At 42.3% G+C, this 14,219-nt stretch overlaps 1 protein-coding gene across 1 annotated transcript in view; it reads left to right on the top strand.

Moving 5' to 3' along the window:
• Window positions 1–14,219, top strand: part of LVRN (laeverin) — a 68,161-nt gene that overhangs the window by 38,008 nt on the left and 15,934 nt on the right. Inside the window, exons 12-14 of the mRNA XM_039543034.1 lie at window positions 8,731–8,870; window positions 11,269–11,324; window positions 13,224–13,377. Of these exons, the coding sequence (XP_039398968.1) occupies window positions 8,731–8,870; window positions 11,269–11,324; window positions 13,224–13,377 (350 nt within the window). The remainder of the gene's footprint in view (window positions 1–8,730; window positions 8,871–11,268; window positions 11,325–13,223; window positions 13,378–14,219) is intronic.

Raw genomic sequence — 14,219 nt, forward strand, 5'->3', positions numbered from 1 at the left:
CACGGAGGGAGGGAGAGGGAGGGGCCTGACGGCATGTACCCAGAACCACCCAAGACAATGTTTTTGACCCATCAGGCACTGGGAGCTGTACCCAGAATTCACGAGGCTTTTCCTGTCTACCTGGACAGTGCATCCAAGTTCAGATTGCTGTCCAGAGTGGTCACAATGGTGCATTGTGGGATAGCTCCTGGAGGCCAATACTGTTGAATTGCGTCCACACTAACCCTAATTTGAACCGGCAATGTTGATTTCAGCGCTACTCCCCTTGTCGGGGAGGAGTACAGAAATCGATTTTAAGAGCCCTTCATGTCAACAAAAATGGCTTCATTGTGTGGATGGGTTAATTCGATTTAACGCTGCTAAATTCGACCTAAACTCGTAGTGTAGACCAGGCCTTAGTGACAATTTTCAGGGCCCAATCCTGTAGTCCCCACTCACTCAAAACACCCATTTAAAATCTGATTCTGCAGTCTTTATTCCCGTACTTATTCTGATACTACTTACATCAGTTTTACTCCATGATCTTATCTAGACTAGGGAAAAAGATTGGATTTTTTGTTTTGTTTTTGTTTCTTTTAAATCAGGTTAGCTTAACTGCAGTTGAAACATTTGAAGCACCTTGTGTAGGTGCAGTTTTTAACACCTTTAAAATTGTTTTAGCTGCTCAAGGTCTACCCTAGACTCTGGCTAGCTAACTAGCTAACCACACTTTTTTCCTAGTCTAGGAAGACCCAGATGAGTACCAATGGCAGAATCAGGCCCTTGATGAGTGATCAGACTGTGTAAGATCTGAAGGATTGGGCCTTGTATTTACAACAAAACTATTTAGTTGGATGGTTTGCTACTGTTGCATAAGCTTACCCATTCTGCTGCCCCCACAATGGCTTAGATTTATATTTGAACGCCGATAAGGAGGCAATTCTAATCTAAGATAACAGTGAGCCCTGTTATGGCTTGAAGATAGAGGCCAACAGTGGGAGCAGAGTGGAGGCACGCTGCTCCAGGGAAAATTCTAGAATGTATTGAGCCTCAGGTGGACACAGTTTCTCCCAGAGATCTTGGCACACAGGCAGAGCAAGTCTCCATCCATTAGGAGGATGAATCACTCATTCCACTATACTGCCAGCCAGCCAGCCAGCTCCTTTGGTCAGTGAAGGAGCAAGATGCGTCCATGGCTCTGCCTCCTCCCTGCCTCCTTTGCAAAGTGCCTTAAAGGGATAAATTCTTGTATTCTGTAGAACACAAGAGTGTGCAATTGGGCCTGGTGCATGTGGGGGTCATGTGCTCCCCCGCCGGGGTGCTTGTGCTCCCCCCGCCGGGCAAAATCTGGGTCCACATGTGAGCTTGTAACTCATAAAATCTTGAGAAACTGGCTGAGTTCTTTTGCCTCACGCATAGTAGTGTCGAAGAAAAACTCAGTTCTCACTTTTTGTTTGGATGCAGCAAAATCAAATACTTTATTATTTCTCCAGTAATTACCATGGAGGGAGAGAGTGCCATAGGACACAGGGTCCTGGACAGGTCTCTCAACTGGTAAACAATTACAGCAAGCCTTTATACCTTTTACAGACAATTTCTAGCAATAATACAGACAGTAAAAAACAACAAATACATTTTGTTTATACATAAGTTTTCCTGCTATCTCACTAGAAAAACAAGACTGCAAGACTGCACATTGCAAGGTCGTAATAACTTTCACACAATTCACTCTGTCTTACATTATCTTGCTTCCTCACGTCACCAGGGTCACAGTTAACCTAACTCATGCTAACTAACATTCATTAAGATCTCTTCAAAACCTTGTTAATTATTTACTGGCTTCCACACTCCCCCCTTTTGTACTTCTAGTACAACAAACATTTCAAATCCCAATTTGCATCAAACCATGGATATCAGATTCTACAGCAAATATGTCAATCTTAGGGTTTTCATGGGGTGTAATGACAATGCATGATCAGCACGAACATGAAAGGTATTGCTATTCTTACGTTATTTACAAGAACAACAACAATATAATCCTAAATTAACTAACAACACTACAAATAATAACAATCCTATAGGAATAATATAATGGGGCTGTTGTACAATCGTGAACACAAAGCACAAAACATCATACCTAGTACATAAAGTAAACACTCTATAAGCTGTATGAAAGGCATTCCTTCCAGCTTGATATACATTCTAAAACATGGGAATTTGCCCTTGCAATTCAGAGATTCTGCGAACCTTTGGTAACAATGAAAGCAAATTTTGAAACCAATCAGGTACTATTCTAGTCCAATTAAAATATACCTGAAATCTAAGAGCTACATGTAACATTCTATCTGCAGGCCAGGAAATGATAGGATTGCCTGCAGCAGTGGTAAGATCAATATGTATATCTTGTAAAGTGGTGTCATTAACGCACACACAGCTATCATTAGCTTGAAAAGTGGGTGTCCGTCAGGTAGTTCCTTGACCTCCACCCTCTCAACAAATATTGTCATAAACAGTGACAACTTCCCCTAGCTTCAGTTTATAGATACACTGAGCTGTGGTGGTTCTAACGGCCAAAATGTCCATTGACTCTCTATTCTTATCCAAAATGTCAGGTGTCATTCCAGGGGTACTGTCTAGAAATCAGTTGGAGATACCAGGTGGTCTAATTTCCCCAGATGTCTCGGTAAACAATTACAGTCCCACAGGCATCCTCCCCATGGACCCAGCAGGATTCGGTATGTGGGAGCCCACACCCACCCTAACCGGTCCATATGCTTGGAAGGAGCACTGTGAATGTCCACACTTCCATCCAGAAAGTGTCCAAGTATGTCTTCATGACCACAGATCAGATGGTACACCTGACGTGTCTGGAAGGGCAGTGGGCCAAGTCTGGTCCAGATCCCACTGCAATACCTTCCCAGCCTCAGTGATATGCAATACCATCTCTGTCAGTAACTTCTGGGTCATAGAACTAAGGGTGGAAATTACATGTAACTCAGCAACTCCAGCCTGTACTGAAGATAGCTGAGCTTCAAAAATAAGACTAGTGGCCTTTTGTAGTTGCCCCAATTTCTTATCATGTTCTTGGCCTGGAAGAATAGTCCAAATGGCTACTACACTATTGGCCAGATGAAATAACCCAGCCCACAGGGATCTGGTCAATTCCCTTTTTGTCCAGAGGAAATAACCCAGGCCTTTTTGTTGTGCTAATCTAATGGTAGCCCCTTGTGAGCAATCTGGGTATGTAGAAAACTGGATAAGGGCAATGTCAGGTAAAATCCAATTAGGGAGGGCAATACATACTGAAGGATTTATCCAGAACACAGGGCGCAGCCTGTAGAATAAACCCCAAAATCCAATTAATACCACAGTCCCAAGCATGGGTCCGACAAAGTACTTCCTGCCAGTATGTAATTCTTTGTTTCTTCACCAGGGTCAGTTCTCAGTGTCCTTTTCAGTCAGGAATTCCTGGACTTTAGCAATGTCAGTGGAGTGAGTGTGTCTTCTTCTTTCCCAAAACAATCGAGGCTTAGCATCCTACAGGGGAGAGGTTTCCAGCACATATCACCCTGTAATAGCTGTGCTCTTTTCTAGAAAAGTCTAAAGGCACAGTTGGTCCGTCAGTGGTCAAGGGAGCTTTTTCCTTGCTGTCCAGAAGTACAGTAGAACTAGAAGAAAGAATAGGCTAACCATCAATAGGAAAATTCTTCAGATGTGGAGGGGTCTTTTTTGCAGTGAGAATCCTGGGTCCAAGCAGTCAGTTTGTGGCACTTCACAGCGGTGTCGGTAGTCAGCAGGACTGGGAAAGGACCTTTCCAGCATGGAGCCAAGGCAGTCTTTCGCTGATGGATCTTTATGTAGACCCAGGCTCCTGGTTCCAACGAGTGGCAAGGTTGCACAGGATCCTTTGGTAGTGCTTCCATCACCTGTGTATAAAAAGACTTAACACATTTCATTAGTGCCTGACAATATTTAAGCATTATGTTATCCAGCAAATGAATGTCCATCTGAGCTGGGGTTAGCGGGGGTGCAGTTGGTAGTCAGCATTGGGTGTCCTGTCAAATTTCATGAGGGCTGAGTCCAGTCGTTCGATTGGGAATGGCTCTCATACACCTCAGTGCCAAAGGAAGGGCATCTGGCCACTTTAAGTGTGTCTCAGCACAAATCTGGCCAGTTTATTCTTTAAAATCCTGTTCTGGCGTTCCACTGTCCCAGCAGATTCTGGGTGGTGAGGGCAGTGAGTTGCACATAACTCCTTTACAATCTGTCCAGTAAAAATGAATTCCACGATCACTGTTGATACCCACAGGGATGGCAAAACGTGGCACAAAATCTTTAAGCAAAATGTCACAACAGTCCTGACACCTGCTTCCCTGCAGGGAAAAGCTTTAACCCAATTGGTAAATACATCAACTAAAACAAATACATATCCAGAACCACAACATGTAGACATCGAAATAAAATCAATCTGAATATTCACAAAAATTCCCCAAGGAGGAGAGTGGGCTGGCTGCTGCACACCAATCTCGTGTAACTGCAACAACCATTTCCCCCCCCCCCTTCCCTTGGTAGGCAGCCAAGCGGTGTCCTTGACTGGGGCCAGCGCATGTTAGCCATTCTCTACTTGGCTTTTTTTTTTCTTCATTTAACCTACAAAGGAAACTTTTACTCTTCAATTATACACCTTTTTCATACCATGAACACATAAACAGTACTGTTATACAGTACAGAAGTATTATCATTCAATGTATGCCACATATACCCTTTCACTAAAATAACCTTATTACAGAACTTTGGAAGAACAAGCCAGGACAAGCACACCCACTTTGAGAAGTTCACTTAATATAACTTCTAGTCCAATAGCTATCCACCATCCCCAGCCCTCTGGCTAAAAGTCTGAGGTAGCCAGAAGGATCCCTCGTACAATATGGGGAGTGGGTTAACTTTTCATGTCCTTGCTTCCAAAGACTGTCAGTATGCAAATTTTAACAACAATTCTCAATTAAAAGATTTGGCCAATGTAGTTTCTTTCCCTTACTGAAGAAAATGTATTAGACTTTAGTATATCACATTTTTCTGATGTAACCAAACACTTTGTACTCTAAGTTGAACAAAACAAGTATCTGCATTGCAATGCAACATTTTCGCTTGATGTCAAATCAGACCATCTCATGAAAATATTAAACACAACAATTTTTTTGGCAAAACACCACAAAACAGAACATAGAACACACAACATAATTGTGACTGCCAGTAAATCATAGTATGTTGAATGCTGTGTAGCTGGCATTAATGTTCTTTGATTATCTGAAAGACAAAAACAGAGGTCCACCCCTTCGGGGCAGTTAAATACTTAAAATATACAAATACTCTTGTTGATTCTAGGCAAAACAGAGGAATTACCCCATATTTTCTCGTATGTGCTTCTTAGACAGCCCTGGTTCAGCGGCCTCTACCTTATCAGTTAGTTAATTTGCATTAACACAGATGCTCTCCGGCTTGCTTTTTATTTCTTTTAACTCCTGCTTTTAAACACTGAAAGAAAACATCACCACTTATAGTGCCTGTAGGGCCTAATACAATGTCATTACATAGCACTGTATACATTCTTCAACTGATTTAACAAAATTGTTCATAGCCAAATGAGTGCAATCTAATAATTTCTTTGCCTGAATTCATTCACAAACATGTCAAAGACACCAAAAAACTGTTCTCTTCAGCTTTTCACAAAGTTCAAGTGTTGTTCCCCAGCAAACACAGAGTCAATTTTTCATTTTCCCTTAAAAATCAATTGCTTTTCCTTCCAACAGCCACTTTACCAATGCAAATCACCATTCCAAATATCCTCTTGAGTATGTGAAATCCTCATGCTTATTTTCACTTACTCCTTCTTTCCACTACACCCTCAAAAATTTCCAACCTGTTTTCCAATCTCTCTGTCTGTTGCCTGCCCGTCTGGGCCCGATCCTTTTTTCCTCGCTGAATCGTCCCGTCCATGGACACTAGCTTGTTCCACAACCAGTTCTTAGCTAGGAGGGTGAGCTCCTCAACTAGCCCCACCCTTCTGGTCTTTTCCCCAAAACATTTCTACTCACAAGACTACCCAAGTCCTCCCTAGTAAGGCTTGCCACCTGGGCAAAAATACATGGCCATTCACTTAACACATAATCCAAACCCCTTTGGGGGCATACCCAGAGACCCACCCATTTGTCTGCTGACACTTAAACAGAAAAGAAAATTACACAAAAAACAAAGAAAATTACAGTCTAAGCCAAATTTTTCTACTTCTATTATATTGTCCGCTACGGGGGGGCGGGACTGTAAAAATTTCAGGACAACCTCAGAGCTTCATCGCACACATGGCTTCCACCCTGAGGAATTACGAACGAGAAGTTCAGTTCCGCTCACACACCTAACGCCCAAATGAACAGAGCAGAAAAACATCAGTAACCGGTTAAACAAAACAGAGCCAAAGCTAAATAGTGCACCAAAACCAAATAGTGTTTCCTTATTCTATTAGAGCTCACCTATAATCATGCTATTCTTAACACAAAACACCAACAGTACCAAACAAAGCAAACATAAACTAACAAGGGTAAAACAGATAGATGGTGTAAATTCTGCAATTGCTCACCAAATTGTGATAAATTCCTATTACTAATTTATCCCTCATGTCAGGTGATCAAACTGACAGAGCATATAATCAAATTTTAAAGCTTCATTAAAATAATAAAACAACAATGGAGAGTGTTGGGAATGCTCCCACATCACTCGGGAAAAATATGAATGCCCCAAGCCTTAAGCCACTTTAATACTTACACATATCCAGACTGGCATGTCTGTGTATAATGTTCAGAGAAGGGAAATAGGTGGACGGGAGATTATCCTGTATACAGCTTGTCCAGCATTTCCAACATGCTGCCACTCTTGGGATGGCTGTTCTTTTACACCCTGGAATCTCCTGCGCGTCTCTTTCAGAGATTCCAGTTCAGGTCAGCTGCCTGTCCGGCTTCAGGGTTGCAAAAACTGTTGGATCTCACTGAACCGTTAAGCTTTGCAAATGCAATCTCAGTTTTGTAACTTATACTGCTTTTTTTGGTTTGCCCTTTTTTTTTATTTTCCACAACCAGTTGGGGCTGAAGCAGTTTTACTTAGCACTTAGCATAGTCCGCACTAATTCATGACCTTGAAGACAAAACAACTTCTCCCTTATCTCAGGGCTAAGCCGAATTTCAAATTAACCCGTTCCTAGACAAATTGCTCACACTGTAACAGAGGTTTTTCTTTGTGAATAAAGCTCCACTGAGATATATGATCTTATCTAGATTGAAGGTACCTTCTAATGGGCATTGTTTAAATGAATTTTCACGCGTATACAGATTCCAATCATTTAAATACCTGCAGGTTTTAGGACCATAATGTACGTACATGTAATATGCTGGAGCACCCTTAGGGGGTAAGGTGGAATATTTAGACTGTCCCTTACCCATTTTCCACTCACACAGGAGAGACTCACAAGGAAAGGGGAGGGAAGATGGGTTCACACACTCCTAGACCCAGGCAGCTTCCTCGCCGGACTATGCCAGGCTGAGTCAGCCCACCGTGGGTCGGATCTCCTAAAGATCCAGTAGTTACTGGGCTAGCCCGGTAACAGCCACTCACACTGGTGTACACACACACACACCAAGGCCTCTTTTTCTTCCTTTTTCTTTTTCTGTCTTTTTTTTTTTTTTTAAACCATGATGCATCTTTACCTGGTCCGGACCAATACCATGAGGCGGTATGACAACCCCTCTTGAGGCGGTAAAAACCCCTCAGCACCGGTGCATTCTAATGCATTTACCTATGCATTACCTTATGCATTACCTTATGCATTTCAACTCAGCAGGTCCCAGTACTGCAATAAACTAACCTTATTGGGGCCTCTCCCCAATACCACTTTGCATCTGATCCTGCTGCACAGTCAATAAGTTCAGATGGCGTGAGCCCAACAGAGAGACAGACGTCCTCAGGGAAAATCCTCCTCCGATACCCCAATAGAGATTTCAAAAGGTCTCATACCTCTCATGTGGCGCCATGGGGTTCGAAGGGGAATGATCCGTAGTAGTCGTCTGTGGGTCCGTGGGCGTTGCCATCCCGGACGAGCCCCCAAATTGTCGAAGAAAAACTCAGTTCTCACTTTTTGTTTGGATGCAGCAAAATCAAATACTTTATTATTTCTCCAGTAATTACCATGGAGGGAGAGAGTGCCATAGGACACAGGGTCCTGGACAGGTCTCTCAACTGGTAAACAATTACAGCAAGCCTTTATACCTTTTACAGACAATTTCTAGCAATAATACAGACAGTAAAAAACAACAAATACATTTTGTTTATACATAAGTTTTCCTGCTATCTCACTAGAAAAACAAGACTGCAAGACTGCACATTGCAAGGTCGTAATAACTTTCACACAATTCACTCTGTCTTACATTATCTTGCTTCCTCACGTCACCAGGGTCACAGTTAACCTAACTCATGCTAACTAACATTCATTAAGATCTCTTCAAAACCTTGTTAATTATTTACTGGCTTCCACAGTAGCAATATAATTTAATGATGTGGTGATGTACATGTACATATATCAGATTAAAACTGAGCTCATGTTTCATAGCAGTGTATAACATTCTACATACCTACATTAGTGATTGGTAGTGTAGACCAGTGATTGGTAAAATGATACAGCCTTTCCATTTTCAAATGTCCCCACAGAAATGTTTCCTGAAATGCAAATATCAGATTCAGAACATGACTGGATTTTGTTAAATGTGAATATGACTGGGTACTACAGAGTTAATTATGATCCATTACATTTGAAGAGATTAGCACAACTGCTTGAAAAAGACCCAAAGGTAAGATAACTTGTTTATCAATGAGGTAAACAAATTCTATACAATCAATTTCTTATTGCAATCATTACCAGTAGTTACTTTAACTGATAATTGAAAGCTAGTGCATCACATGCAAAGGGTTCAGATCTGTGCCCATTAGAGCTACTGACAAAATTCACTTTGACTTTAGTGGGAACAAAAGTGGGGCTAAACTAGCTTTTTATTTCAAGTGTATGCTGAAAATTTTTTCATTAACATAGGACCAGATTCTATCTGTAAAGCTCTCTTAATCAGCCCTGGAAGGATTTCCCAGTATAAGGAGGTTTTTCCATGACTTCAAGCCATTGCAAAGCCTTACCAGTGTATGGGTGTTGCTGGGATTTACCTGCACATAGACTGATGGAAAACATTCTGACAGAACACTTTTCCATCAGAAAATGCCGATTCAACAGAATTGTATCATTCCACAGGAATGTGTTGATTCCATTAAAACTTCTGATGAAAATCTCCCTGACTCCCTGGGCAGTGGCCTTTGAGTCTGCTCAGCTCCCTGGGGACTTGGGCAGCCACGAGAGGCAGCACCCTGGGGAGTTGGGTAGCCAGGAACAAGCTGAAAAAATTCCATCGGGGTTCTCCCAAAATGGAATTATTTTCAGAGTTTTTCCTCTCATGAAAAATTTCAATTTTTTTGCAGGAGGAAAATTCCATTTTCCAGCCACTTCTACTAATGTTCTGCTAATCCCTGGTTGTCTTTTCAACACCTTGTGACCATTGAAAGTTAATATAACTTAAGGCAATTTCATGCTGGTCTGACTTACATCAGAGAACTGGCTGAGCAAAACTTGGGCTCAGGGTAAAGGGAGCATAGAGATGAGCTTTAAGGCACCTTTACATTCTGCCTCAGTTGAGTTGCATGGTGTAGCCCAAACCCCATGAATCACTTTTTAATTACAATGTGTAGAAAATGTAAAGGCCACTGAAAATAGTTCAACAGGGCCAAATCAACCACTCTGCTTCTGCTACAAAGTATAGGAAATAATGACCAATATTGGCATAGGAATGGGGAAAGAAGGAAAGGGGAAATGCATCCTATTGGTATTGCTTTCTTGACTTTATGGAAACTGGTCCGGAGGAGTTGCAATCCATGGGTGTGGCAGGGTTGGAGACAAGATGCATTCTTTTTCTTTCCTTAAAACCTGTATGGATTTCCTGATCACGCTAATTCTGAATGTCAGCCTAAACTTAGGCGGGCTCCCAATCCATGCTTTGAATCCTCCATTGGCATTTGTCAGTGGGAAAATCCATGGGAACATGACGGAGCCATACTGCTATGCAGGCAGGAGAGAGATAAGCAGGGGCCAGGAGTTTTGATACAAATGGACCTGAACTCTGGTAAATGCTAGATTCACTTGGATTGCAGGAAATCCACAGATTCCTTGGATCAACCCCCCACCCCCATGCAAGTTCTTTTGAGGCTGTTGGAAAAACTCTACCAAAGGAACAGTGTGAAAGAAATTTGCAATTTAATTCCATTATACAGGTTTAACCCACATAATTGCCCAATTAAGTTTATGTTAAGAGATATTATAGGCTTTAAATATCTAGAAGCTACTCCTGTAAATAGAAATAGGGAGGAAAAATACATGTGTAGAGGAGAATCATATAGTAAGAGGGTGGGCAAGCTGTGCTCCTACTCTGCTTCCTTGTCGCAGAATTTGCATAATATGCATAAATGATGGCCAAATAGGTGTATTTTCCACAGCTGCTGGGTGCATAGTCTGTTTTGCACCAGAACCAGGAGCCTGTAGTTCTTTTTACAGATTCTGGTTACAACATAAATAATCTTTGCACTCCACATAATCCAGTGCAGGATCAGCCCGAAGATTTATTCAATGGAGAACAGAATTACTAACTGGAGTTCTGCCTATGGTCTCCTGTAGCCAGAACAATTCAGAATTCAGAACAAAAGTAAGACACTCTAGTCTGGACTGGTGTGAGTACTTGATTATGAATTGAAGTCTCAAAAGGAAAAAAGTCATTGTCAAGCTGAAGAAATCAGGATTTATTTTAGATACTGTAGAGCTTCCTCACTTTAATTTGCAATATTGCACATACTTAAGAGGATTTTTCAAGCTTAGCAGTTCATTAGCTGTTGCAAATGGGTACCAGATGTAGAATTTTTTAAGTCCACATACACAGAAAAAATTGTTCTTAAAGGCACATTGAGTAAATTATTTCAGCTCAAAATATGGGACCAAATCCTGCCATCCTTACTCAGGCAAAGCTTCCATTAAAGTCTATAAAGTTTGGCTTGAGAAAAGACTGCAGGGTTTGTCCCAGACTTTCAAAACATAACTAAGTAAGCCTTCCTCAAAATGATATGTTTGATCTACTAACACCACATGAGTGCTTTCTGCAGGCTATTCCAGTTGTCAACAGGTTACATTTGATAGACGATGCTTTTACATTGGCACAGTGAGTATATTTTGAGTTTATGATAGAAAATTGTTATTAATGAACTATTACATGACACTGTTATACTTCACATTCCTATTTTGACTTTGCTCCTTTGTCTCCATAAATACCCTGTAAAGAAGACAGACTTGACCAGGGAACAGTTTAAAAATCAACTAGGTCATCTAGTTCATCCCTGGCCAGTGCGGAGTAGTTCCTTACAGTATCTTTTCTAACTGTTTGTCCCAGCTCATTTGTTTCAAGCAGTTGTGCTGCCACAATTTCCATCAAGAGACTTTTCTACAAGCTAATATAGATCCCCATTAGGAAAATTTCTTAATGTTAAGCCTAAATTTCCTTTTTCGTACTTCATCTCAGTTGTTTCTAGCCAGGGGCGGCTCTAGAGCCCAGCGGGGCAAGCACCCGCCTGGGGCGGCCCTTTCCCAGGGGGGCGGCAGGCTGCACCGGTGGACCTGCCGCAGTCATGCCTGCGGGAGGTCCACCGGAGCCCGGGGATGACCAGACCTGCCGCAGGCATGACTGCGGACGGTTCGCTGGTCCCGTGGCTCGGCTGGACCTCCCGCAGGCATGACTGCGGCAGCTCAACCGGAGCCGCCGGACCAGCGAACCGCCCGCAGCTGCGGGAGGTCCAGCTGAGCCGCGCGACCAGCGGACCCTCCGCAGTCATGCCCGCGGCAGTTCCGCTGCTCCCGCGGCTCGGGGGCGCCTCCCGGGCATGACTGCTTGGGGCGGCCAAATTTGTAGAGCCGCCCCTGTTTCTAGCTATACCTCATTGTACTCAACAATTCCTTTCTGTTCCTGATAAATAATCTTCCAACTACTTGTAGATGATTATCCTGGCCTCTTTCATTATTGACACTGATAGAGACAGTGCAGAGGGGTGGGATTGCCCTGACAAGTGTTGGGATTCTGCCAAAAAAAAAAACAAAAAAACCCCACATAACTTACTTGCACAGTTCCCTTCTCTCCCCCTCCCCATGGGAAAACTCCTTTAAGAGATATCCAAGACCAACTGCAGGTGGGGGCATAACAGTTTAATTGAAGCCATGCTGCCAGGGAGCTAGGGAAAACAGCAGGGAGACCAGGAGTCAATGGTTGTCCCTGTGCCTCCACCAGATACCTGAGATCCACAAAGGTATCAGAATCACTGTAGTCTATAGGTGGGCAAAGCACCCCCACAACACTGGAGGAGTTTGGAGGGAACTCTGTCAGGGGAACCTTATAGTTTTCCTCCCCTCCCACTTTCTGTAGGTTTTCCCACCAGAGGGCACAGCCTGGCCTGTAATAAGGATGTGTAAAATGTGCTCCTCACATATAGTTATGGCAGGGCTTCCCATGAAGGGTTTTGGATGGGCCCTCTGCAAAGAGTAAAGTTTAGCCTAGAGTGTATTGGTGCCATTCTAATAATTAATTAATTAAGTTTAAATATCCCTGAATTACCATTTAATTGTTCATGCTTTTCGGGTAATGGTTATTCCCCAAAGCATTTATAATGAAAATCTGCTGTTTGAGTATTTTAAAAAGACCATAAATATTGTATCTCCAAAATGTTATTACATAAAAATATAGAGGGAATCTTCACTTTATCCTAGTGAGGATGTAAAGTGGCAGTAGTGGACCTAGGCCTGATCCTGCCAACACACCTTAGTGTAGTGTGTGCTCAATGTTTTGAGTTAGTTGAGTTTTCCCATTGGCTCTTGGTAACAGCACGTGGCTCAGCAGTACGTGTTTGCAGGATCAGACTCTTAAACTGGTCACTATTGTATTATATTTATTCTCATTGTCTGTCTTTTTTCCTAACCCCACAGTATCTAGATGTTTTTTCATCAGTATACCATTGTTGAAATGTGTGTTTAACTTGAATACCTATGCTCAGTTCTGTATTTTCTTTTAAAATAGGGCTGGATATATTGAGATTGAGTCTGCATTTGAACTAACAAAGTACCTTGCCAAAGAAGATGAAATGTTTGTGTGGTATTTAGTACTGTCAATCCTAATACCTGACAATTTGGAAAATATTCTGATCAACTATGAATTATATCCCTTTTTAAAGGTATCGTCTTTCTTTGTTAAATATTGGACACTTTTGACCATTTAAATGACAGTATCCTACATTAATCCTTTATAAATGCTCAAGGATGTACCACAAGGTACATTACTTTTTCATTAAAGTTTTATTCAGCCTTTTTTTTTCTTTTGGAAAGAAGCTAATTATGGAAGCTAATTATTTGATTTGTCTATTAATCAGTCACATGCACATGCATCAATTTTTACAAAATGGGGTCCTAACAACCACCACTAGTTGTATAGAATGCAACTGTTTGCTTGCATAGTAGTGCTTCTCCTAGAGCAGAGGTTCTCAGAGTATGGTCCGTGGACCACCAGTGGTCCCCAAGCTCCATTCAAGTGGTCCGTGGATAGTTCCCTCTAATGTGTGCACCTGGGCAGCCATGCACGAGAGAATAAAGGGCCACCCACCTAATTAGTGGAGCCGCAGAGGTGTGGCTCCACTAATTAGGTGCCTGGACCCTGGAGAAGATGCACACATAAGGTGAGGTGGTAGCCTTGAGGGGGAAGTGGGGTGAGAAGAGGGGGTGGGGGGAATTTGGGATGCGCAGAGCTGCAGCGGCCAGAGAAAGAGGCGACTTTGCCCAGCTCCAGGGCTGCAACTGCCGGGGAGAGATGGTCCTCCTTCCCAGCCTCAGTTCTGTGGCAGGGGAGAAACCCCCATCCTTCCCAGCCCCAACTCATGGGCTGCTGCGGCAGGGGAGAGAGAGCACATCTATCGCATTAGAAAAGTAAGACTACTAATATTAAAATATGAGTTGTGTGGTTTTATTTGTAGAACAAAAAAACATTAATTATTATTAAGGTTTTTTTTAATATAGTGCTTTT

This window comes from Mauremys reevesii, linkage group 6 (assembly GCF_016161935.1).
Source record: "Mauremys reevesii isolate NIE-2019 linkage group 6, ASM1616193v1, whole genome shotgun sequence".
Lineage (NCBI taxonomy): Eukaryota > Metazoa > Chordata > Testudines > Geoemydidae > Mauremys > Mauremys reevesii.